At 45.7% G+C, this 26,722-nt stretch overlaps 2 protein-coding genes across 7 annotated transcripts in view; one reads left to right on the top strand and one right to left on the bottom strand.

Moving 5' to 3' along the window:
* Nucleotides 1–4,464: 4,464 nt before the first annotated feature.
* On the bottom strand, nucleotides 4,465–24,759 carry BTD (biotinidase). Of its 2 annotated transcripts, none has more exons than XM_059664019.1 (4): nucleotides 24,621–24,759; nucleotides 10,481–10,745; nucleotides 6,894–7,043; nucleotides 4,465–5,926 (listed from the first exon to the last, which is right to left on the bottom strand). In XM_059664019.1, the coding sequence occupies exons 2-4, from the start codon at nucleotides 10,727–10,729 to the stop codon at nucleotides 4,757–4,759; spliced, it is 1,569 nt and encodes a 522-aa protein (XP_059520002.1). In that variant the 5' UTR covers nucleotides 10,730–10,745; nucleotides 24,621–24,759; the 3' UTR covers nucleotides 4,465–4,756. The 2 variants fall into 2 exon arrangements, with proteins under 2 accessions (XP_059520002.1, XP_059520001.1); XM_059664018.1 differs by having other exon boundaries at nucleotides 24,510–24,650.
* The window catches only part of HACL1 (2-hydroxyacyl-CoA lyase 1), a 46,267-nt gene continuing 44,262 nt past the window's right edge, over nucleotides 24,718–26,722 (top strand). For 4 of the 5 annotated variants that reach the window (XM_059664013.1, XM_059664012.1, XM_059664015.1 and 1 more), the window contains exons 1-2: nucleotides 24,718–24,857; nucleotides 25,042–25,146. In XM_059664013.1, the coding sequence (XP_059519996.1) occupies nucleotides 24,777–24,857; nucleotides 25,042–25,146 (186 nt within the window). In that variant the 5' untranslated portion in view covers nucleotides 24,718–24,776. The remainder of the gene's footprint in view (nucleotides 24,858–25,041; nucleotides 25,147–26,722) is intronic. The other variant, XM_059664016.1, reaches the window with a different exon arrangement.

Below are 26,722 nucleotides of genomic sequence, written 5' to 3'. Positions count from 1 at the left end.
TACAATCTTTTCTTATGTGACTTTGCACACTCCATGCTTTCTAGCACAGTAATTTACACGAAGCTAAAGCTTAATTTAGCACCTGATTTTATGTGAGTTGTAAGATACCCATTGCTGAATCAATTTTTAAAGAACTAGAACGCCCAGATCTTATTTTAAAACCACCTGTACGTAACTTTATCTTTGTTTGATTATTCAGGAATTGCGTTAGAACCCTGCAATTTTTTTTCCAGATCAGTGGTATGAATTTCAACCATCACGTTCCAGTCCTCAGAGAAAACATAGAGTGCTGATCATTTACACTTCCTGTAGGTATATTTAGAGTGTGGAAATGAGAAAGGTGGTGTGTTTGCTTTAGTGTTTGCTATCTCTAGTTAACACATCAGGTTCCTATGGCAATAGACTCAGGATTCAGAAGATAAACTACAAACCAAGTCCTGAAGTTAAAGGGCATAGCATCAAAGATGTGATTCTGCCTAAATCAGATGCTAATATTTCAGAAATTGTAAACACTTAAAATGAATCATCGGGTTTGTATGGAGGATTCAAGGCAATAGAAGGTTTGAAATAGACACATCCAGTTAGCATAAAAACAAGCAACTGTCTACATGTTATTCAAATGTTGAAGCCCCAGATTAAAAGATGTCAAGAGCATGCCACTGCCAGTTCTCACACTGGAATTATTAATAAAGGGATTATTCTTAAAATAACTGCAAATAAACTCCCTGGTTCAATAAGCTTTCTACTTTCGCAGGAAGCCTTCCATGAACTTTCAGAATTACACAGAACCTGATGAAGAGCAAGTTTATTTAACTACAAATTATATTTTCCTACTAATTTGTCTTTGGTTAAACAAAACAGTAGAGCAATATATTTGGATGACACACTGTCATGCAGAAAGGGTAATAATGGATTAAAAGGAGAGGAGGAGAGATGAGAGTTCTGGGTTGGTAATCTGGAAACTACAGCTGTGCATTGATCCTGGGGTGGGAATTCCACCTTCTAACTCTGTTACTGGGGTGCTGTTAGCCTTGGGCAAGGCACTTCCCTGGCAAACCTTGGTTTCCTCTTCTGTAAAATGGGCACACTTGCCTGTTTCAGAGAACTAGTGTGAGGCACTGACAACTAAGGCCTGCACACCTGCTTGGGAGATGCACAGCATGACCAGGGTCACCTGGAGGACTTCTTAAAACACAGATGGCTGGGCCCCGCCCCCCAAGTTTCTGATTCAGCAAGTCTGGAGTGGAGCCCAAGAATTTGTACATCTAATAAGTTCCCAGGAGCTGCTGGTGCTGCTGGCTTAGCACCACCCCGTGAGAACCCCTAGTCTACATCACACTGGGCTGGTGGGTGACTCTGCCTGTCTTCTCTTCTTCGAAGGACACCAGTCCTACTGGACGGAGGGGTCGCCCTACTCTGGTATGACCTCATCCGAGTCCCATCTACAAAGACCTTATTTCCAAATAAGATCACATTCCGAGGTCCTGGGGGTTCAGACTTCATTTCTTTTTGGGGGACACAATTACCAAAACATCCTCCAATTTCAGGAAAGCCTTCAGCTGAATGCAGCCCCATGAGAGGCCTTGAGCCAGAACCACCCAGCTAATCCACTCCCAGACGCCTGACCCACAGACACTGTGAATCACTCATGTTCATGATTGTTTTAAGCCACTAAGTTTGGGGTAATTGTTATGTAGGAATCGGCAACTCACACAAGGAAGGAGACTTGGCAGTGAAGACTAAGGTGTCCAGTTCTGCTCACAGATCTTCCCGTCACATTAGCATTTGGTTTCAATCTGGGCCTTTTTGCACAACATTGCACACTATCACAACTTTTTTTTTTTTTAAATATATTTTATTGATTTTTTACAGAGAGGAAGGGAGAGAGATAGAGAGCCAGAAACATCGATGAGAAAGAAACTTCGATCAGCTGCCTCCTGCACATCCCCAGGGGGTGATGTGCCCACAACCCAGGTACATGCCCTTGACCGGAATCGAACCCGGGACCTTTCAGTCCGCAGGCCGACGCTCTATCCACTGAGCCAAACCGGTTTCGGCTATCACAACTTTTTAAAAAGTTTTTCAATACATAAATCCACGTAGTTGAGAAGACGTTTGTTCATTTAGTGGGTGTTTAATGGCATTTCAGAATTTCATTGCAAATCCAAGTGGCTGACTCACCCTTGTCGCTCTCTGAGCAGGGCCTCTGGGCCAGGCCAGCACTCTGACCGGCTGCTCTTGAGTCACGTGCAATGGCCACAGGTACTGAACTGGGCCACCTGTGGGTCAGAGGTGGCCCAGGTGGGTTTCCCTCAGCAGTGGCTGCGGGCAGGCTCTCCCCTGGGGCGCTGGGTAGATGCTAGGACTGGACAGCCTGCAAGCAGGGCGTGGTGTGCCTTCTCTAGGAACCGGCCTTTTTAAGTCCCGTGTGCATACAGCTCATTTGTCTCTCACTTCCTCTGCGAGGAAAACCACAGACTGGGCCCAGCTGCACCTACATGAGAAACCACATGGACCAAGCCACTTCCCCAAGTCTGATTTGACCAAAAATACATTTCATTTCCTGCCTCTGTGTTATCGTCAAGATTGCCATTTGTTTCCTGAATTTCAGGATCCCAGTTGACAAAAGCATATCACAACCATTAGTCATAGGTGTATATTTTTTTTCCCTGAAAATGATTTTACTCATTTTCCCATCCTCTACTTTGTTCTGCCATCTGGCAGCTGCCTCTTTTCATTGTAAAAAATCGTTTTGTTTTACCACCGTTACTTAGTTCCTCCTCGTTTCTACTTCATGGACAGTTTGTTCTGAATCGTCCATAGGAAGTAGCTCGGGAAAAGTCCTAGTGCTCTGCTCCGAAGGGCGGGATGTGCATCCAGCAGGAGAGTCATAAATGGTTATTGGCTGAAGTGAGTCTGTATTTGGAACTAGTCTCTCTCAGGCCGATTTGAATCATCTTGGCTTAAAGCAACAATATGCATTTTTAAGATACTTTCTGTTCCCTGGGGTTTGGGGGCAGGGTTGCTAAGTGGGTGGCAGCCAGCCACAGCCGGAGCCACATGCTCCTGCCAGCTCAGCCCTGCACCAGGGAGGGCAGGCCAGCTCTGTTGTCTGGTGGGAGAGGTCCTGCTCCAGCTCCAGGGGGATTTCCCAGGGCTCCCTCTGGAATCTGAGCTGTTCCTGCTCATTCCCTGAAGATGTGACTCATTCCAGGCCTTTGTGGGACTAGCAGTGAGTCAGAAGTCAGCAGGGACTTCGCTTCTTCCCACACTGACTATTCAATGCGCAGTCCCCCAGTGAGAGAACTGGGGCATAAGGAGGTTTAAATAGATGGTCCAAGGTCTGTGTGGCGAAGAGTAAACAGTGAGACCAGGACAGCAAACCCGGCCGGTCTGACTCTAGGATCTATCCTCTCTATTTTCCTGCCTAAAAGCTGGAAAAAGGCCAGGGCACTGCAGGAGGGTGAGGAAGAATTGTCATATTTTACCTTATATAATTGTGCATAGGCACACACTGTTTTTTAAAACCTAATTTAAAAAGGGGAATATAACTAAATAGCTACAACACTGAAGAGGCAAACCACAGGCGACTAATTATCCATCTTTAAAAATGATCCGTTTTCCACTTTAAAAATGATTGGAAACAGTTACTAGGCATAGAGTCAGATTGACTTTGAAATGTCAGATACAAATAATACAGAAACAAGTGGCCTAACAATGTCTTCACACACTGAATACAGTGGTTTGGCATCTGGAACTAAAATGTGGGAGGTCCCTGCTCTGTACCTGGTGGGCTCCCCCAAACACCTGCTGAGTGATTCAATAAATGAATGCTAAAGTGGGAGTTCTGGCAGTTCTGGCAACTTCACTGCAAGAGGTACAGTGTCTCTCTGCTAATGGAAGGCGGTGGGGGGTTGGGGGTGGGGGAGGATTGCATTCTACCAGCCTTATTCCATCCTGCATGTTGGGCAACGGCAGGGCTCTTGCCCAAAGCTAGCGTGATTTATTAAGGCCCCTGGAATCCCTGGGTGAGACACGTTGTGCAGAAAGAATCTGATTACTCACACCTTCCTACTGCTGCCCTTTCTTCAGCACTTTTTCCAGCCCCCCTCTCTCTGGGGCACTGCACTCTTTCTTCCAGTTACTGTGAGTCCCGCCGGACACCTTCCCTTTACGGTCAGAAAGGCAGATGTGAGAAAAACTTCCCTTCTGTTTTTAAAGGCGGCTTCAAAATCCACCCTTGTGGTGGCTCTGGTGTTAGCATTTCATCTGGATAGAATTTTGGCCGCCCGGAATGGAAAGAGGGCCCAGGGCAGCCTTTTCTAACGCAGCTTTTGCTTACTTTGAGTTTGTTTCTTCCCTTAGAAAATGTTTGAGGCCTGTGAAATGCTTGTATGCCCTGGGTGTCACTGAACAATAAGAACAGGGAAACACACACACACTCCCCACTGCCTTGTAGAAGTGTACAATATAAACCGACATTTATTTTGTTTAACTCTCAACGCCAATTGTGTAAGGAGAGATTTGCTGGAGGAAGATGTGGCTTGGAAAAGATAAATGTGGGTAGAAAATACAAAAAAAAAAAAAAAAAGGCTCAATAATTTTCATGGAAGAGGAAGAGACGCTGGGGGAATCTGCCTCCCCCGTTTCTTCCCCCAGCTCCCAGGATGGGTAACGGTGGTCCCAGTGCTGTGAGCCGTGGCCTGTGCAAGTTCAGGGCTGTCTACACGGAAGCCAGAGCCCAGCCCTCACTTTCCTAGTCCCTCTCATACAGCCGCCCATAGAGGGCTGCCGTCACCAGGCCCGAGGACAGTCCACTCTTCCTCAGAAAGTAGTGGTCATTCTCCCAGCCCAGCTGGTCAGGGGCTTCCAGGGTCATCCCTGAGGTCAGAAACAGAGGAAAGATATAGGAAGTACTGAAGTTACCCCACAGGTGCAACTCAAACAACCCCGTGGCCTCTGTGATCTCCTGCCCACAGGTCTCAAAGCCGAGACCCCCACACTTGACCAGGGCGCACACTTGAACATAGTAAGTGCCGTGCACGGTGTGGAGGCCATCGAAGACCCCGAGGGCGTACAGCTCTTCGGACACAGTGGGCCTCTGGTAAAGTAAATGGCAGCAGAGGCCATTCGCACAGACTCGCAGGTAGCCCTCCTTGTCCCACACCGGGACCAGGGTGAAATTGTCATACATCATCTCAGCGTGAAACACGGGAGGGGCATTCATGTTCCATCTAGGGGCTCCATCACAGTGGACTTCCTGAGAATCCTTCTCACAGTACGGATCGCCCGCCAAGAGTTTTAAAAATCTGCTATGGGATGGGTCCATTTCCTCTGTGGCATTCTCTGTACCGAGACCCTGTGGATTTTTGGCTACCTGGGCAATGATAAGGTGACCTGTGAAGTTTTCCATGTCATGGTGCCAGACGGACTTCAGAGGCGTGTGTATGCCACTTCCAGTCATCCCCAGAGACGGCTGGTGGATGTTAGCAGCCAGCAAGTTGACACCGAAGGCTCTGGCGAAAGCACTCTGAATCTGAATAGCAGCCAAGAGCGGGAGCTGGTTCATCCAGGCGGCCGGAAACACGACGTGCTTCACCTCGGGGTCTCGGAGGAGTTCGATGGCCGGGCGGAAGAACAATATATCAAAGCAGGTAAAGATGCCAAACTTGCCAGCAAAGGGGGTATCGAAGATAATGTGGTCCACTTGGGGAGGGGTATCAAAAGCTGCCTCAAAGTAGAGGTTGTACTTGCGGTAGCGGTCTAAGAGGGTTCCGTTACTGCTGAACACGACGTTCGTGTTAAACTGGTATCTTCCATCCCGTGGGCACCCTGGGTCACTGCTATGACAAGGCTGCTTCGTCCCGAGGTTGGCCACCAGGAACATCCCTCCCTGGATGGCCATACAGCTCAGGCGCTGGAGGACCTGGAGGGGGAAATAAGGTATAAACGAATGTATAAGTAGATGGATTTGACATTCTGCCTTTGGCCATATAATTTTAAAATAGAAAAGTACCTGTATTGTGTCCATAATATATAAAGAGCTATCATAAATCAATAAAAAGCAACCACTACTAAAATTGTACAAAGGATAAGAAGACCTCAGAGAAGAACAAATACAAATGGCCAACACACGTCTGAGAAGATGTTCAACCTTATTAGTACTAAGGAAATGCAAATTAAAATAATGAGGTGTGTTGTTTTTTTTTTACCTTCATAAGATTGGCAGAAATTCAAAAGATTATTCTGTCTTACATGGACCAAGAGGTGGGAAAACAGGCACTCATACACTGTTACTGGGGATGTAAAGTGAAATAAAAATCTTTGAAACAATTAAAACTGTGCCTATCTTTCTGCTGAGAAATTCCATTTCTAGGACTCTCACCTTTCAGAAAAACTTAGAAATGTTTACAAAAATATGTGTACAAGGATATTCATTGAGACACTGTTTATAATAGCAAGAGTTAAAAAAGAATAAGCATATAGCAGGTTAAAAAAAGGAAATCAATTATAAAATGCATAGAAAAGAACAGATAGAGTTGGATGCACATCAAATTGTTGATGGCAGTTTCTCGTGGAAGGAAAGTAGGATGAGGGTGTGGTGTAGTGAAGGCTGGCTTTCATTTCTTTCTTTATTTGCTCTATAAGCATATATTCGTGTATTTCTTGCATAACTGATAAACAGAACGATCCATACATGAGTAAATGGCTCGTGATATCTGACATTCTTTAACAGTATGAATGTGTGGTACATGAAGTTTGGAAAGTTTGGGTTTCATTTTTTAGGATCCTAGGGTCTCCTTTCAGTCTCATGTCTTGGCTCTTCGCCCCTGGCTTGGTTCATTTCTGGATGCCTTTGGCCGACTGAGAGGACGGCTGGGACACTCACACACCTCCGTGTCATTGAATCGGTGGGGCTCCAGGCATGGGTTCCACCTGACCAATGGGGGAGACGGCATGAAGTCCAAAAACGGGTAAATGGATGCTCTTGTAAAGTTGAATCCATGAATGCCATCTTCTGGAAACACTATAATCTGCACACCCTGTAAGTCAAAAACATCCAAGTATACAGTATGTTATCAGATCATGGGAAATACCACTTCATTCATTCGTTCGTTCATTCATTCATCTGACAGCCATCAAGCAATTGCTGTATCCCAGGCAGGACCCAGAGGTTACAAAGCGGTGGCTGAACTCTCATCAGGGATCTTAGTCTTGGGGGAGCTGTCTCACTTAGCCGAATTCTGAGGGAACAAAGACAAAGTCCTCTGGGAACAACCATGTACCTGGGGGCACGTCCAGGGAAGGAGGGTTGAAGGGAGCAGGGGTTTGACAAGCAAACAGTTAGGGGTTTGGAGTCCTTGGCGATGCAGCAGATGGGGCCAACTACAGAAGGCCATAATTATTGGGCTCATGAACAGATGTGGTAGCTCCGGTCCAGGAGTCTTTAACCTCTGTTGTGCACTGAAATCAGACGGAGAGCTTCTGAAAAAGACTCCTGTGTGGGGGTGATGCTGGGGTCCACACTGAAGTCTGCTTCGATTGATTATGGATGGGGTCCTGGCAACAGTGTTTGTTCCAATGTTCCCAGGTGACTCTAACGTGCAGCCAAGGCTGCGACCCACTGGGCTGGTGGGTAAAAGTCAAGCGTGTTGATTTCAGCATAGAAACAAGGACTTGGTCTGACTTGCAACTCTCCAACTGGGCATCCTTAGGCTCCCAGCGGAATCCTGCCCACACTACACGCCTTTTCCCACCGCTGGAGACACCGGGCTCCCCGTGATGCCTGCAGCAACCTGCGAAACCCAAACCAGCGGGACGGCCCTCGGCTCAGGACCAGGGCCTCGTGCTTCTGCTATCCTCCGCTTCCGTGGCGTCAAATGTCAAGCCCGGGATACTGCCCCAAAGTGAAAGGGGGGAGGAAGGCAGAGGAGGCATGAATAATCAGAAATAATGGGCCGTATGAGTCACTTGTTTCTGGAATGCACTGAAAACTTCCTTTATACATTTTTTTTTTCTGGTTATAAAATCTTCAAAAGTTTAACGTTAGAAAACTTGGAAGACAGAAAATATAAAGTAAGAATTCACAATCCTGTGACATAAAGATACTTATTGTTAATATGTTGGCTATTTTCATTCTCTGTGTGTGTGTGTCTAATTGAGATAAGTAAGAGTTTTCTATCTTGACTTTCTCACTACATAAAACATCAAGACTACAAAGATACCTTAAAAATATCATTTGTAATGGCCACATTTAAGAGGACACCACGGTCTATTCTCTATTATTGAAAGGTTGAATTGTTACCAATTTTGGTGATAAAAAGAAAATAGTGATGACCATCTGCATACAGGGTGTTCAAAACACTTCATGAATAATGAGTGTTGTACACAAATCTTTGATTGGATCTCTGATTATTTCTTTTATTGGATCTTTGATTATAAGTGAAATTACTATGTCAAGGGTAGGAGAAGTTGTATGTTCCTAACATACATTGCCAAGTAGCTTTCCAGAAAAATTACACCAATGGCCACTCCTGCAGCAGAGTATGAGATAAATGTAAGGGAACATTTTTGCAAACTTGGAAATAAAGCAAGGGGAAGAATAAAAGCCTTTCCAAGATACACTAGGGTACTGATTCACCTCACTCGAAGACTATTTCTCTAGTGAATGTACCACTGTTTGACTTCGCTATTTAATAAAACATTACGCTAAAGACCACAATTTTACTGCCCCGCAGGACAGTGGCCAGTTTTGTATCTATTGACAAATTCATTTCCACATTCATCTGACTGACATACACTATTCTCAGTCAGACCAGCTTTATCATCTTACTGGTTCCTTACTAACTTAATGAGTTCAAGAAAAGCTTTGACACATGCTCATTCTGTATTTATATGACTCATGGTTTTAACTTCTTGAAAATTATACTTGACTTCCTTTAGTAAAAACAAAACTTTGAGAGTACTGAATGGGTTTTTAATGGAAAATGACATTGAAGTTATGTATAGATGTTAGATTAATATTAAAATTGAGTTGGATGTCCTGAGTACACATCTGCCAGGAATGAGAAGCGGAACCAGATCTGAGCTGGGGCAGAATGTTGGGTCTGATGTATTACCAGTCCTCTGTAGGACCGTTTAGGAAGTAGGTAACATTCCTGACAAGTGACTTGAGCAACTTTCAGATAACTCAATGAGATCAAGAACTCCTGAGGAATTACGGTTGCCAACCCAGGAGACTGACCAGCCTAGTATCTCTAAGCTGGACTCCTTTTCATCCCGACCTGTGGGACGGGAGCTCTGGGCCATGGAGGATGTTTAAGGAGAAACAGGATGTCAGGTTGGGAACAATAGAGAGGAGTGTCACCCATCAGAAGAAGTTGCACCAGGTCTCTAAGCTCCCTTCCAACATTAGGTGTGTGTGTGTGTGTGTGTGTGTGTGTATGTGTGTGAGTGAGTTCACGCACTCGCGTGCCTTGTAGGCTAGAATTTTTCAACGTAGCTACAGAGTGCTGTCCAGGCAGTCCTGTCCACCCTGACCCGAGACAGGGACCGTCTGGGGCAGGACCTGTTGGCATGACTGGCCTGTCCCCTAAACTCACAGACACAGGGACGTTCTTCTCACGTGGAGGCGGAACAGGGCTTCCTCCAGCAGCTGGGCTTCCCACCCCACCAACAGGGTTAAACCCCAAACTTCCCTTCGGTTATGGGTTTCCCATCAGGGCATTTTCTTATAGTAACATCTGGCACCGACATTTCCCTCTGCCCCACCCTTCCTGGCAGGCGCTGGCGGTGCGGGCCAAGCAGGAAGCCTCCACAAAGGCTGGCACCGAGCTCCCTTTGTGCTTCTGGGCTCAGTTCTGTCTGCACTGAGTTCTCAGGACTGTTCACGGTCTGGCCCTGAGACCAGAAATAAACCCAAACCATCTGAAGGCAGCAAACAGCAGTTCTGTGGACGCCTCCTATGTCAGGGCAACTCAGAATGCCCCAGAAGGCAGGACACGCCACTGTGCCTGGTGGTTTTCAGATTTCCTGCACATCAGAATCCCCTGGGAAGCCTTAAAAATCCCAAGGCCCAGCCCGCCAGCCCATAGCCCATCCAAGTCTGCAGGCGTGGGACCCAGGCACCCACACTTGTTTAAAACCGGCCGGGCAATTCCTCCACTCAGCCACATTCCAGGCCAGGGACCCAGCCCCGGCTTCTGAGACTTGCAGTGAAAAGCATCGCCCAGGGATCTTGCTAACACGTAGGTCTGATTCAGCGGGTCTGGGACGGGGCCCACATTCTGCATGTCCCACAGGCTAGGAAGGGCTGCTGCCGCTGCTGGTCCGCGGACCACTCTCTGAGCAGCCACACTCGCCTACTTTCTGCTTCAGCCGCCTTTGCAGAGGGGCTGCCGGACCCCTGACCCAGGGCTGAAGGGCAACTCCCCTGGTTCTGGGAGACAAGCTGAGGCTCTGCCCCGGGAGCACGCCTTGCCTTTTGGGCTGCAGTCATCACTTGCTGCTCATAGATGTCCAGGTTCTGGTTCATCAGCTCCAAGGCCTGCTTGCGGCTGGTGAGAGCTAGAGGGTTTGGACTCGAGATCAAATGGTGCTCGTACACCGCGGCCACGTACTGTTCAGTGTCGCCATCCTCCGCCACATCGCGCTCCCCGGTGTGGGCTCCCAGGGCCACCGCGTAACAGCCGCAGAGGAGCAGAGCGAGGGGACTGCAGGCTCCAGACATGATGGAGACCGTAAATCTGGAATGTAATGAGGCCCGGGGAAAACAGCTGAATAAAGAATCCTGCCAGGAACTTCGCTTTTGCAACTGTGATTTATTAATTCCCAGCAATTAACCTCACCCGCCGTGGCGCTGCCGCTCAAAGAGTTTGTTTCATGTTCCTAATAAAAGGGTATGTGTTTCTCTCCAAACACGTAGCTGTGTTTAAAATGGCTCGCTGTGTTAATGGTCTGGTTTTAGAACATTTCCAAAACAGACCCAGTGTCTGCGTCACTAATCTCTCCTCTGGCTGCACATTTACGTTTTGGGCAACAATAATTATTCCTATTGTTTCACATGATTCCGTGACATATTCCACATCCCACAGCCTGCCCTTTATGCACACAAGCATACTACAGGTCAATCACCCGTACCAGCTATGACTGTCGTGATTCTGATAACACAGCTTGGCTTTCCTAGTTGTAAAAACGGGGTGGATTAAAATTCTCCCTGCATTCCTTTGGTTAGTAATGAATAGGAAAGGTAAGGCTCCCTTTACTCAGCATCACATTCTTTACTTGGTGCAGAGAAACTGCTGAATTCCACATGAATGCCAGGATGGACTCTGTTATGAATAGACTAGAGGCACGGGTCGGGTCCTTCGGCCTGGCCGGTGATCAAGGCCTATCGGGGGGACCAGCCGGCAGGGGGAAGGGACCACGGGAGGTTAGCCTGCCGGTGGGATTGCGGGAGGTTGGCCGGCTGGCCCCCCAATCAGGGCCAATGTGGGGGCCAGCTGGCTGGGGGGAGGGGCCATGGGAGGCTAGCCAGCGGGCTTGGGGAGGGGGGAGGGCCACGGGAGGTTGGCTGTGGGAGCACACTGACCACCAGGGGGAAGCACATGCACTGAGTGTCTGTCCCCTGGTGGTCAGTGCACATCATAGCGACTGGTCAACCGGTCATAACGTTCACTTAGGCTTTTATATATATAGATAACAAGTCTCCCAACCACACCATGACTTTTTCCTCCTTGAACTTGACAATTGCCATTGCCCATCATCACTTCTCAGGCTCTGTCTCTGTGACTCTAAAATTCTTGCTGGAAAGCATACTTATTTGGAAAGAAAAACCTTTTTTAGTGACAAAAATGCAATTTTCTAGAAAATAAACTAGAATTTTCTAGAAACTGAACTCAGCTTTGTAGTTCCTACCATAAGAGATTAAAAGTAAATTATGAATTATGTCACTTACAATAACACTTCTGTGTACCTTTTTTCCCCCCAAAAAAAGGGAAATTTTATCCCCCCCTTTATATTGATTTTATTGGGGTGACACTGGTTAACAAAATTATACAGGGTTCAGGTGCACAATTCCACAACACATCATCTGTACACTGTATTGTATGTTCACCACCCTAAGTCAGGTCTCCGTCCATCACCATTTATCCTCCCTCCCTTCCCCCAATTCCCTCTCCCTCCCCCCAATCACCACACTGTCCATTATGCGTTATTAAGTGTTTTAGCATGTAGAGTCCAATTCTGCCTTGAAAATCAGCCTGGCCTCAGCTGGAGCCCCTCCCCCGGGCACGATTCACCCAGTGGTGTGCCAAGGCCCAGCCACATGCTCTGTGGAGACGTGCTGGGGCTGACCAACTGCCCAGGAATCCGGATTAAACACCAAGAGAACAAAGACAAATCGAGGAATCATATTGCTGCTCTTTCAAAATAAAATGATGCCCTGCCCAAGTTTGACTCATAATGCCTGTGTTTGCATTTCAAAACCAAATTCTCCAGGCTGCAAATTTCTTTTTTTTCTTCTTCTTAAACGTTCCAGAATCAAAAGTAACCATAATTATTTTCAGCAACAGAGCAAGGACTAGGGATGCTCAGTTATTATCCTCAGAAAATCAAATACTTCTCCAAATAAGGCATTCTGCCCCCAGCCCTGCCCCCTCTCACACTGTTGCTTCTTTCCCCAGGGAATAAATGTACCATCCAAATACCAAACCCCAGGACTTGTTGCCATTCATCTGGGACACTGTCCACAATGTTTTAAGATTAGAACAAGGGGCCTTTGAGTGAGCAGTCACGGGATTTTGAGTAGAAACAAAAGTATAATTGAAAAGCTTTCTTATCTAAATTTTGCCTCTGAAGACCAGCAAAGAATAATTTTTAAAGTCTCACAATCTATTTTCCATTCCATCTCTGCTTTAATAATGATGATAACGGGGAGTGGTTTGGGGGGAAAACTTGCATTTTCAAAGTCATAGTCACAATATTTCTAAAGTATAAGGCTATGGCCTCACTAAGAAGTGGGGAAACCGAGGCTGGCGTGTGTGTGTGTGAGAAGGCATTCGAACCAGTGCCTGGTGGAGGCAGGTCAGGAGTCCCTGGGGCCAAGAGTGGCGCTCACAGCAGCCCCCTTTCTCAACTAAGAGCTGTTACCGCAGGTCTGGGAACACGGAACATTTGTTGAAGTCTCACAGACTTGCAAGCCAGCAAAACAAGGAAACTGTGGAAACAGCAAGATATCACATTACTCTCTAGCTTGAGAAAATAAAATCTAGCTTATTTGCAAAAGGAGCCAGGCAGGAGAGCACTAAGTGGCACTTATTTGTGCGTGAACAGAGGTGGGTGATAATAAGGGGTTATGCAGATTCAACCAGGTATTCATGCGTGAAAGAAGCAAGCTTAATGAGGTAGGCGAGAATGAGTAATTACAATAAAAATAGGAATAACGGTTTGCCTTTCTGAAGAGTGGGGAAATAGCCAATCGCTGCCATTTTAACCAAATTTGCAAATGCTGGTTTTCCCTCTTTATTTGACCGTACAGGACTGTCTCAGGAAAAACCAAACAAGGTCGAGGCAGGGACTCCTCTGAAGGGCACAGCAGGTGGGACTGGAATGGACAGTTTCCAGTGGTTGCCAGATGCTGGCTCATGACGCCTGCACAGTGGGCTGGGGATGTGGGGGCTTCCTGGGAACAAGGGGGCTCTGGAAAGTCATGAGGTTCTTGGAGAGCCAGCAATCGATCCACCTTTAGGGCTGGCCAGGACCCGGACCATAAACAAGATGGTCGCTAGAAGTATGTGCTTGTCTATACAGGTAGCTGTGCTCCCCTTGCATTGGAGGGCACTTGACAGGTGAGACTGAACTTCAGGAAGGGCCCAGCATGAAGGTACCATTGAGGTGACCGGTGCTTCCATGCCCTGCTTGACATGCTCTGGGATGGGGGCATCGGCCTGTGAGATGCCCTGAGTCCCACTGCTAGGAAACAGCAGAGCCAGGAGGGCTCATGTCCGACATCCATGGGGCACCCGACTGTGTGCCAGATACAGATGCAGGTGTCAGGGATACAGCAGTGAATAGGCGCAGCCTTTCCTCGTGAAGCGCCTGGTCTGGATGTACGGAAAGACGAACAACCACAATCAAATAAGTATCTAGTGGGCCAGATGACCAATGCAGAAGGCAAATAGAGACAATGAAGCGGGAGGAAGGACCTGGCTTGAGTGAGGAACAGTTTTAATCAGTGCGGTCAGGGAAGGCCTCAATGAGAAGGTGACGTCTGAAGAAGGTGAGAGAGGAGGCCATTTGGATGCCTGGGGAAGAGGATGCTTGGAGCAAATGGCTCAGTCAACCCATGTGTAATCTTTCTGGGGAGGTTCAAGAAACAGCAAGGAGAACAGTTGGCTGGAGCCCAGGGACCAGGGGAAGGCAGCAGAAAATGAAGTCAGAGGGAGAAATAACAGGGGACCCCTCCCTGGCCTCCACACACCTCCCTGCAGCTGCCACTGCCCTCTTTGTTCTCACCTCAGTAGAAGGACAGGTGAGATCCAGTTAAAGCCTGAGTCAGTCATGACGCTCCTCTGCTCAGAATTTCGCAGGCCTCCCCCTGCCTGCAGAGTGAAAACCTGAGACCTTCCAGCGTGCCAAGAAGAAAGATGAGGCAGTCAGAAAATCCCTGATGGGTGGGAAGAGATCTTCTGGAGTGCCATCTTTAGCAAGCATCCTGATCTTTCAACTGCCCTACAGAGGCCTCTGTTTCTCATTTCAGAATGGAAAGTATTCCCCCAATACTAATCCTAACCAGGAAGGTTTCTGTGATCTAGAAGGAAAAAAAACAAAAAGCAAAGTCTAAATCACATGGAAATCTATTTTTCAGAAATTTGGTAACATGTCAATTACCAGATATTTTTACACCCAAGGAGCTTCTTTCCACCTTAAGGGACTCATCCTGATAATTAGCTGTTTCCTTCCTAGCCACTCTAGTACAATAGTGCCTTTTGCAATCAAATGAGAGAATTATTATTAAGGTATTCTTAATAAGATAATTTCAGAGGCAGGGATATATATTTAAAGATTATATATAGACCTACTGATCCTGTTAACAAAAGAACTTGTCACTCTACTTGTCGGGGAGAGTAACCATCCCTCCTTGGGAAAGGAGGCAGGAAAAGTCGGCAGAGGAAATGTCACATCCTCTGGGACAAGGCCTGAGTAAGTCATTAGTGATCAGCTGGGTGTATGTTTCCATGTCTGTCAGACAGGAAGCCAAGAAAAACACTGTTCTACACCTATTCTCATGAATTTTGGATCTCCATGTTCAAGTCCTTTTACATAAGGAGGAGAAATAATATCCATCCCCTTCAAATTTACATAATGAACTGAAAGAAATCCCAAAAGAGATCTTTCATTTCCTAGAAAGCCTCTTGTTTTCTTCTTCTCCCTGCTGGCAGTGTCAGACATGAACTCATCCATTGCCGGAAGCCGGTCCATCCTTGCTGTTTGACACAGTCGCTGCAGGGAAGAAACATCTGCACAGCATATGTTTCAAGGGACCTGGCGTATATGGCTTACTGTTCTTAATATGTTTGCTCTCCTTCTTGGCGCTATGTGTTTTAACCAAGGTCACCTCTCCGAGAAAGGTTGTTTCCCCAGGTGGGGATTTTTCCCTGGAGTTAGGGATTAACAGGACTAAGGAAGGGAATAAATCAGTAAAACTCCTTAACTAAGTGCCAGGCGGGTAGTTAATCACTTTAACTATGAACAATCACACTTAAACTACATAATCTTTACTCAGGATAATCTCCTTCAGTTACTTCCTTGTAGTTTAACAGAACAATAGAGTAGTGACCTTGGAGTAGAGATAACAAATGCTCTAACCTTTGGAATAGAATGGATAGGATTAAAATCAACTGGTATAAATACAGATGTAACAGGAGAATAAAGACAGAACCTGGCTGGAGAACCTAAAGAGAGAACCTGGCTATGCTGATCAACTGAACGCTGTCTCCATGTCATTCCTTCTTCGCCGACTCCATCCACACCTTTGGGAACCCCTGAACCTGCTGGGGAAGGACCCCAACAATCCATGACTGTCCTCTAGAACAAGAAGTCCCACAATGGTTCTTGCTTTAAGAGCTTTGTGCAAACCCACCCACCACCAAGATTCTTTTTTTAATTTTTTTATTTAAGCAGCAGAGACTCTCCTTGCCACTGTTGGTATGCAAGTCCCACATCAAGCCTGCATTTTTTAAAATATATTTTATTGACCTTATACAGAGAGAAAGGGAGAGGGATAGAGAGTTAGAAACATCGATGAGAGAGAAACATCGATCAGCTACCTCCTGCACACCCCCTACTGGGGATGTGCCCACAACCAAGGTACATGCATGCCCCATGACCAGAATCGAACCTGGAACCTTTCATTTTATTTATTTTTTACAGAGAGGAAGGGAGAGGGATAGAGAGTTAGCAACATCGATGAGAGAGAAACATCGATCAGCTGCCTCCTGCACACTCCCTACTGGGGATGTGCCCGCAACCAAGGTACATGCCCTTGACCGGAATCGAACCTGGTAGCCTTGAGTCCACAGGCTGACGCTCTATCCACTGAGCCAAACCGGTTAGGTCGAACCTGGGACCTTTCAGTCTGCAGGCGACGCTCTATCCACTGAACCAAACCGGTTAGGGCACCACCAAGACTCTTGATGTCTTAGTGGGATATGTCAAGTGTGAGTGGCAACTGATGATGAGGTTAAAGTTCTAAGGCTGAACTCAAAAGAAACAGTGAACAAGTTACCAAGCCTCTCAGTTAAACTGGTAACTTGTGATTTCACCTTTTTAAAAATTCCAGCTATTTATTTATCTTGGAGAAAAAAGAGCGATATGCAGAAGTACAACTTTGGACTGGGCCTTTGTCTTCAGGCCTGTTTCTGCTCTGTGTCTTAGAGCACTAAATGAGCAATCAAGGGATCATGACTCTTGAACTTAAACATGTCATCCTTCTTTTCTCAAATGGGAAATTATCTTCATAACTTAAGTCAAACAAAACCTTTCCCTGAAATGCCCAAGTGTTGAATGTAAGAAGGCTCTTTTTCATTTTGTGCAGACAGAAAAAAAAACAAACCCAGCTGAGACGGATTCTATAGGTTTGCTGCTGCCACCCCGTGGACAAACTGAGTGTCATTAATCCAAGAACCACAATAGCAGAGGGATTCTTAAACAAAAAATGGATGGCTTTTCCCCTCCTTTCTAATATGTCAGCTATCTCTTTTATAGTGAAAACAAACAAACAAACAAACAAAACAAACAGAAAACATTTGACTTTCAAAGATTCACATCTCATAAAAGCTGTTTTCTATTTGCCACATTCCCAGAACCTATTGCATAAATTCGTTGTGATTTCTTATCTTATAGTCATGCACCCCAAGGATGTGGCTAGAGTACAAGGAGATGCAACCCCCAACACTGTTACAGACAGCATGTGCATGGGGAAACCTGGCTAAGTTAAGGGAGCTAGAGGGACAAAATTCTATATTGATGCCACATTGCATTTTGTATGTTACATGTTATTGTCTTTAAGAAATTTTGACATCTCGTTTTATCTTCCTGCCACATAAAGCAGTGAAAGCAGATGGTAAAATCCTAGCTTTATGGTGAGAGAATGCTCCAGGACGGATTAGTGGTGAGAACAGACGAGACAGGCTCCTGGTGCAAGCCTCCTAGCACATGTTGAAGAACGGGGGTCATTTATCAGTCTAACCTTCAAAGACCACCATGGAGTCTTCAACGCAGCTAGCAGAATTAGAGAAATTCAAAGTGGCACTCCTAGGGGAAATTCCAGGTGGTCAAACCAGAGCAGGGCTTCTCAAACGTAGGCTTGACACTGGGTCCCCTGGAGGGCGTGAACATCAGGTCCCTGGATCCTCATGCCCAGACATTATGATTCAGCAGGTCTGGGGTAGGGCCTGGGAAGATGCATTTTCTAACACATTCCCGGGTGAGGCTGATGCTGATGCTCCTGGCCTCAGGTCACACTTGGAGGACCACTGGGCTGGAGGATAAAGGCATGCAGAACCTACATTCTGACTCCTATCTTTCCCTCACATCAAAGAAAAACCTGCATCTAAACCATCACCTTTATTTCCCCCATGCCTCTCCACTAGGGTTGATACAATGTGGGCAGATTTCAGTGTTTCCACCATCTCTAGTGAAAATGAGCAGCAAAGTATTTATACTAGGGAGGAGAAATCCCCCACCTCACTCCCAAATTTGATCCAGGTCAGTTAAAGGACGCAGAGCTTATCTCTGCCTTGACAGGAATGTCTCTGTAGAACCGCTTGTTACACCAGTAACATCTGTTTAAATAAAGTTCCTGATTTTAAAAAAATAAAACAGGAGTAGCTGGTAGATAGTCTATTAGGCTCTCTCCTTCCTGCTGTCCTTAAAGAATCAAGCCACGAGGAGTTCTACAGCTGCAAGAAAATTATTCTTCCATCAAGCAGTTGAGCCCAGGAAAGGACAGCCTCAGATGAGGCTGTCTCCATATATTTTTTTTTATCTCATCTTTTGTTTCTTCTTTGACCCAGTCATTTTTAGTAGTATGTTATTTAATCTCCACGTATTTGTGGGTTTAATTACTTCCTTTTTACAGTTGATTTCTAGTTTCAAGGCTTTGTGGACAGAGAATATGCTTGGTATAATTTCAATCTTCTTGAATTTGTTGATGCTAGTTTTGTGACCCAACTACGTGCACTGGAGAAGACTGTATAATCTTATATTCTGGGATGAAAGGTTCTGTAAATGTCAATTATGTCCATTTGATCTAGAGTTTCATTTAAGGCTGATAGTGCTTTATTGATTTTCTGTTTTGTTGGTATGTCTAAAGCTATCAATGGAGTATTAAGGTCTCCAACTATGATTGTGTTTTGATCTGTTTCTCCGTTTAGTTCTGTGAGTAGTTGTTTTATATATTTCAGTGCTCCCTACTTGGGTGCATATATATTAAAAAGCATTATGTTTTCTTTCTTTTTTTTTTTAAGTAAGTCTTTATTGTTCAGATTATTACAGTTGTTCCTCTTTTTTCTCCCCATAGCTCCCCTCCACCCGGTTCCCACCCCACCCCATCACCTTACCCCCCTCAATTGTCCTTGTCCATAGGTGTTCCATTTTTGTCCAGTCTCTTCCCGCACCCCCCACAACCCTTCCCCCGAGAATTGTCAGTCCACTCCCTTTCTATGCCCCTGATTCTATTATATTCACCAGTTTATGCTGTTCATCAGTTTTTATTCACTTGATTTTTAGATTCACTTGTTGATAGATATGTATTTGTTGTCACTTTGTTGTTCATAATTTTTATCTTTACCTTTTTCTTCTTCTTCCTTGTCTTAAAGAATACCCTTCAGCATTTCATATAATATTGGTTTTGTGGTGATGAACTCCTTTAGCTTGTTCTTATCTGTGAAGCTCTTTATCTGACCTTCAATTCTGAATGATAGCTTTGCTGGGTAATCTTGGTTGTAGGTTCTTGCTCTTCATCACTTTGAATATTTCTGGCCTGCATAGGTTCTGTTGAGAAATCAGCAGACAGTCGTATGGGTACTCCCTTATAGGTAACTGTTTTTCTCTTGCTGCTTTTAATATTCTCTCTTTGTCTTTAGCCCTTGGCGTTTTAATTATGATGTGTCTTGGTGTGGTCCTCTTTGGATTCCTTTTGTTTGGGGTTCTCTGTGCTTCCTGGACTTGTAAGTCTAGTTCTTTCACCAGTTAGGGGAAGTTTTCTGTCATTATTTCTTCAAAAAGGTTTTCAATATCTTGCTCTCTCTCTTCTTCTGGCACCCCCATAATTCGGATGTTGGTACACTTGAAGTTGTCCAGAGGCTCCTTACACTATCTTCATATTTTTGGATTTTTTTTTCTTTTTTCTTTTCTGGTTGGGTGTTTTTTGCTTCTTCGCATTTCAAATCTTTGACTTGATTCTTGGGATCCTCTAGTCTGCTGTTGGATCTCTGTATATTATTCTTTATTTCAGTCAGTGTATGCTTAATTTCTAATTGGTCCTTTTTCATATCCTTGAGGGTCTCACTAAATTTCTTGGAGGTTTCTAGAAGATTCTTGAGTAACGTTATAACCGTGGTTTGAACTCTATATCCAGTAGTTTGCTTTCCTCCATTTCCGTCATTTATGACATGTTTCTTTGTCTCCGCATTTTGGCAGCTTCCCTGTGTTGATAGAATGGCTTTCTGTGCTAGGTGTCCTATAGGGCCCAGTGGCTCAGCCTCCCCAGTCACCTGAGGTGGATGCTCTTGGTGCACCCCTTTGTGGGCTGTGTGCACAGTCTTGTTGTATTTAAGCCTTGATTGCTGTTGATATCACTGGGAGGAATTGACCTCCAGACCAATTGGCTGTGAGGACCAGTTGTGTCTACAATGGGAGAACTGCTGTGCTGGAAACACCCTTATAGGGCAGGACTGGCTTCACTGGGGCTTTGGTGCTCACTCATTCTGCCCCCTGAGTGTGTCTCTTATGGATCTGAAGAGTTGTAATCTGGTGTGGTCTCACTTTGACCACTGGGTACACTGGCTCTTGGATCTCCAAGGAGGTGCAAAGTCAGCCACTGCCTGAGGCCACCCAGCAGGAGCTACAGAGAGATCTGCAGATTCTTTCCTCTGGCACCTGGGACCTGGGCTTCCCTCACAGCCCTGGCTTCCTCTGCTAGGTTGTCCAGAAGGATGTCTGGTCTAATTAGCATATTACACTTTTATTATAGATTTTATTATATTATTTATTATATTATATTTATGTTTATATTTCATACAACATATTTCCTAATGTGCCATTTTTAATGTTGGTTTTAAAAATAGTGTTCTACATAAATTTCCTGTTTTCTTATTTTTCCTCCTTTTTGTGTGCATTTAAGATATTTCATTTCAGTTTTCTCTCCTATTACAGCCATTCTATAATGTATCACAAAATCTCTAGTTCATTTCATTTGATAGCCAAACACTTCATTTTTTTACAGCTGCATAGTATTCCATTGTGTAAATGTACCATAGCTTAAAAAAATTGTTTTTCTTGATTTCGGAGAGTAAGGAAGAAGGAGAGAGAAACATCAATGATGAGAGAGAATCATTCATCAGCTGCCTCTTGCACGCCCCCTATTAGGGATCAAACCCAAAACCCGGGCATGTGCCCTGACTGGGAATCTAACTGTGACCTCCTAGTTCAGAGGTCGATGCTCAGCCACTCAGCCACACCAGCTGGGCCAAACATATCACATTTAATAAAATGTTTATGAGACTACTTTTCACAGTTTAAGCTAGTATTATGCTTTCAAATAATCACGAGGACTTTTAGTGTCCTTCATTCACTGAAAATAAGACATACCATCATAATTTGGGGGCCTGAGGAGTTACCACCTGTAGAGCTCCCTGTTTTAAGTCTTTAGAGAACATATTTTCTCCAGGTGATAGAGTAGGCAGTTAGATAGGCATGAGCAGAGCAGGAACAATAGGCCAGGTATGGAATGCCACGAAAGCCAAAAGTCCTGGGAGCCTAGCAATGGGCAAAACTGGGAAAATAAGTATTGTAGTCTAGCACCTTACCCACAGAGTGACTTCCCCTCCCCTAGAATGTTGCGAGTCATGTAGTTTAGACACCCTTAGAGAAGGAACAAAGAGCTGGAGAATAGTCTTATAGACTTCCATACAAGCCCGTGCACCACCACTCCCTTACACATCAAGTACTCAGGATAATGAGGTTCTGGTCAGCATCAAATAACCTTAGGAATAAAGCCTCTGGTCTGTTGACCACAGAGACTGAGTTTTGATCAAACTAGAGATAACAACTGGGCCTCAGTTGTATTTCAGCTCCAGGCCCAGAGAAACAGCAAGGCCAGGTGAGGTGATGCCATTGCTGATATCAGGACCAGCTGTGATGACTAATAACCTGCCTTGGTACTGACCAATCAGAGACCATGACCCTGAAAGGACACGCCTGGAAAATTGATGAATATTCTATTGAGATCATCCCTTGAGGCCTCCCCTGAAATTCCTGCCTTTAGAAAACAGATAAAAACCCTCAAGGCAAGGGACTGAGGGTGCACTCTTCTCTCTCTCTCTCTTTCTTTCTCCAAAGCTCTTCACTCTCACCCCTTTCTTCCCTCAGGCATGTACCTTTGCTTTCTTTTTCCTAAGCTCCAAAGGCTCTTCTTTTGCCTCTGAAACTTATTTCCTGAGTCCATGCAGCCCAACTGGTTCACTTCTTCTACCTCTGTGACTTTCTAAATAAACTTGCATTAGAGTTCTTGGCTCTAAATGCTTTCTTAGCTGAATTCAAGGATAGAGGCTCACTCTGCCATTAACACAGGCACGATATTTTCAGTTCTTACGAAATTGCCTGGATGCTTGCATATCCCTTCACCCAGATGGGAGAAAATCACCAAATAACTCTTTCATAATCTCAGTTCCAGAACCCACAAATAGAATAATTGATATGAAAATTCTGATGACTGGCTCTGCTCTTTGGAGAGCGTGTTGGCATTATGTTAGCCTTTAAAAAAAAACTTAAACCTATTTCTCTTTTGACCTTTTTCCATCAATAAAGAAATTAATAAACAAGACAAAACAAATAAAAGCTCAATAAAATACCCAACAAAAGAAAATTATCTGTGAAGGTAATAAAGAATGTGGCTAATCCTTACAAAGACTGCACAAATGGCCTTGGACAAATTACAAAATAATTCTGAAATGTTGTCATTATAATTAGATTGAAAGGAGTTGCTCCCAGTGCCTGCTACTCCTTCAGGTAAGTACTCTCCTCATTCTGCTGAATCATCAGGCCCAAGTGAACTGTGGAACTTTGCCCTGAATTGAAAGGTATAAAGGTGAAAGCAAATTTCAACAGTCTCACTGACCTTTCCCTGTGCTAAAGGGCAGAATCCTTTTGCAAAACCAGTTAATCTAAAATCAGGGGATTTATTCCAACTCACAGTTGGAGTGATTCTATCAGTAATTCTTTTGACACACAGGATCCCGTGAACTAATTACCATCTACACAGTCTGTGCTGTTAATGCCAAACCAGTCTTGAATTAACCAATAGTCCAAATTAATCAATAGTATTATTTTGGTAACAGGCAATCATACATTTATTTTATTTTTCCTTTATTTTAGAGAGAGAAGAAGGGAAAGGGGGAAAGAGAGAAACATAGATGTGAGAGAGAAACATTGATCGGTTGCCTCCCATATCTACCCCAACCAGGGATCAAAACCACAGCCTGGGTATGTGCCCTGACTGGGAATTGAACCCTCAACCCTTCAGTGCACAGGATGACATTCCAACCAATTGAGCCACACTGGCCAGGGCAGGCAATCATACATTTACTTATTATCTCATTTCTCTAACATGAGTACAGAGCTAGTGTTCTCAAGTTGGGATGTAAACCAAAATAAGAGAGCAGCTTTAAAACACTCCACATCCTCAAGTATTTTTGAGTTCCACTCTTTGTGACTGAAGACTGTTACTGAGCAGATGGCCTAATGACCCTGAGCCCACAGCCTAAGAAATTGCACATTGCAAGCATCTTTTTTCATTCCACAATGTGTTTTAAAAGGTTATCAGATGCAGGGGCTGGTTGTAAATAGGGAATGAATCTAAGAATTATGAAAACCCACATATACTGACTTTGGAACGACAAGAGTGGAGAGAGAAGACAAGAGTGGGGAGAGAAACTCGGGTTTGAGAAAACAATGGTCAAAAGTAACCAGATTATTATCTGTTGGGGCCCAAGGGAATAGAGCACAAGACTGGGAGTCTGAAGCATGCTCTGGGTCCAATGGCTCTGGGCAAGTTACTTTACCTCCTGCTTTTTAACACTGTCCTCATCTACAATACTGGGGTAAAGGGTGCTCGTCCGTCTACCTACGGATTTAATGAAAGTCTGTTACGATGCTTCACAGATTGCAGCCACAAAATTATGAAAAAAAGCATATATGTTAATAACGCATGTAAATAACCTAGAACAGCCCTAATCGGTTTGGCTTAGTGGATAGAGCGTTGGCCTGCGGACTGAAGGGTCGCAGGTTTGATTCTGGTCAAGGGCATGTACCTTGGTTGCGGGCACATCCCCAGCGGGAAGTGTGCAGGAGGCAGCTGATCGATGTTTCTCTCTCATCGCTGTTTCTAACTCTCTATCCCTCTCCCTTCCTCTCTGTAAAAAAAAAAAAAAAAAAAAAAAAAAAAAAAAAAAAAAATCAATAAAATCTATTAAAAAACAAAACAAAACAAAAACCTAGAACACAGGATGAGAAAGCAGGACTACAAGACCCAGCAACCACTTTGCCTAACCCTAGAACCTGCCCTGGTCCCAGCAGCCTTTGCGGCGGGGGCGGGGCCAGGAGCGCGCGCCCCGCCGCGCCACGCCCCCTCCTCCGTCCTCCGTCCTCCTTCGCCGGGACTACGCGGGCCCGAAATGGCTCGGGAGCACCGGTCCTTGTGGGGAGGCCTCCGAGTTCCGGTTTCTTACCTGCTCGGCACAGGCCGCAGCCTCCCGATAGCCCTGCCTTCCAACAGCGACCCCGCGAATGGAGGAACGTGCAGAAGGTCCCAGTCGGAGAGAGCTTGAAGTAATACTCACGCTTCCCCCAGAGCGCGGACTAACTTCGGCCCCGCCTCTTCCGCCCGGCTATTTAATGCTGCGGGTTGCCCTCCTCCTGTCAGTCAGAGGAGGTGCAGGCCGCTCCTGGTCCGCTTGCCGCCGACTGGGGGACTGTGTTGAACTTTGAGGTGGAAGATGTCGGAAAGTAACTTCGGCGACGCAAGCGAGGAACAGGTGTCTGGCGCTGCAGTCCTCGCCCGGGCCCTGAAAGCGCAAGTACGAGGGACCACCCTGAGGGGACGGGCTCCTACGGGAGCCGGCGAGGGCCGAGCTGTGTTGGGAGCCGGTATTGCCGCGGGGGCGGGGGGCGTAATTGGGAAGGAGGGCGGGAGGTCCGGAGGGAACCGTGTGGCGAGGGTCCGTGCATTTACCCCCCCCCCGTTCTTACCCCCACCCCCAGGATGTGAAGTACATGTTTGGCATCGTGGGCATCCCAGTGACCGAAATCGCCATCGCCGCCCAGCAGCTGGGCATCAGATACGTGGGGATGAGGAATGAGCAGGCGGTAAGTGCGGACGCTGGGAGCCCGGGGCACAGGGTTAATGATTAATAATAAAGGCAAATACTCGTGGCCGACCCTCGGTGCTTACGGCGATTCCAGCACGTGACCCGTGTCAATCACAACCATTTCACGAGGCAGGAACTCGGAGTCCGAGTTGACAGGTGAGAACAGTGAGGAAGACGCGGAGAGGTTAAGTAACGGGCCCGAGATGACAGCTGTTACGGCGGAATCGGGATTTGAACCCAGGAATCCTGGGTCTGGATTCCTTGCTCTTAAGTATGGGCGCGCACGTACAGTGCGATTGAAACTTCGTGGCCCATGCGCAGAAGTCGGTATTTTGTGGAAGAGCCACACTCAAGGGCCCAAAGAGCCGCATGTGGCTCGCAAGTCGCACCCTGCACTGCAAGAAGACACATCGCAGATGGCCCGGCGTGATTAGAACTCAGGTGTCCTAAATCCCAGGCCAGTGCGTGTTCACCGCATCACGCTGCCTCCGTTCCTAGAGGCTTATTTGGAAGCATGAGAAAAGAAGCTAGGACGCTTTGTCAGTCCAGTCCCAGTTCTTCCTCTGCCCGCTCAGCTTCACCCCTTCTCTCAGAAATGCTGGTTTCCAGATCAAGAATCTACTTCTGAGGGGGGTGAGGGCATGAGTGGGAGGGGGGTAATGGAGGGGGGGTAAGGACACATATGTAATACCTTAATCAATAAAGATTTAAAAAAGAATCTACTTCTGCAACGTCAGTCACCTGAAGCTAACTAGTCCTGCTTTCCGCTCCCACTGCTGCCCTCTAACTCAGGCGCTTGCCACCTCTTTCCAGACAGCAACCTTGATCTCCTTAAGTGGGGCCCTTCCTCTGCCCTCGGATTTGAGTTCCTGCAAAGCAGGAATCGTGGTTCATTTCTTTGTCCCCATAGTACCTGGCTTGGTTAGGGCTTTGGCATGATGTGGCTGCTTAGTACGTTTTTATTCATTGAATGACATTCCTTATCTATAAGACTTGAGAATTGTGGTGCGTTTTTAAATCTTAAAACGAATAGGTCTTGAGTTTGTGTTGCTTCTACCTTCTACTTTTCTTAGTTGGAATAACATTTTTCATCTGTGTGAGAAGATGGAGCTAATGACTTATTAATAGGACTTATATTTTACTGTTTTTCCTAGTGGAGGGATGTCTAGTTTCTTTACACAGCACATATTTATTGAGTGTGTACTGTATACCAAGTGCTGTGTTACTTACCCTTGGGAGATATAATGAAGCACTGAAGTTTAGTCTTGATCTTCAAGTTGATCACAGTCTGGGAAGGTGAGAGCAAGACACACGGAAAACATTTATCTAGTATAGTAACTTAGAATAGATATGTGTATAATGGACAGAACACATAGAGGGTGACCAGCTCTCTTTGAGTAGGACAGAGAAGATTACCTGTGGAAGCAATGTTTGTTCATACTGGTCCATCAAGATAGCTTAAAGGCATGATGGCCTGTAAGCCTGGATATGGAGGCTCAGGGGAGGCTGTAGAGAGTCTCTAGTTGGAAAAGGAGTGTGGGATTTTTTCAGTAGGCACTCGTAGGTGAGACTGT

This window comes from Myotis daubentonii, chromosome 14 (assembly GCF_963259705.1).
Source record: "Myotis daubentonii chromosome 14, mMyoDau2.1, whole genome shotgun sequence".
NCBI classification, from domain to species: domain Eukaryota; kingdom Metazoa; phylum Chordata; class Mammalia; order Chiroptera; family Vespertilionidae; genus Myotis; species Myotis daubentonii.
The sequence above is the reverse complement of the archived record's forward strand: the minus strand, read 5'-3'. Positions and strand labels throughout refer to the sequence as shown.

Coding starts and splice junctions, on each gene's coding strand:
- BTD (XM_059664019.1), bottom strand. CDS start 10,729: ATGTCTGGAGCCTGCAGTCCCCTCGCTCTGCTCCTCTGCGGCTGTTAC. Junction 7,044..10,480: donor TGATGACTGCAGCCCAAAAG/GCAAGGCGTGCT, acceptor TTTGACTTACAG/GGTGTGCAGATTATAGTGTT. Junction 5,927..6,893: donor ACCGATTCAATGACACGGAG/GTGTGTGAGTGT, acceptor TTCCCCCTCCAG/GTCCTCCAGCGCCTGAGCTG.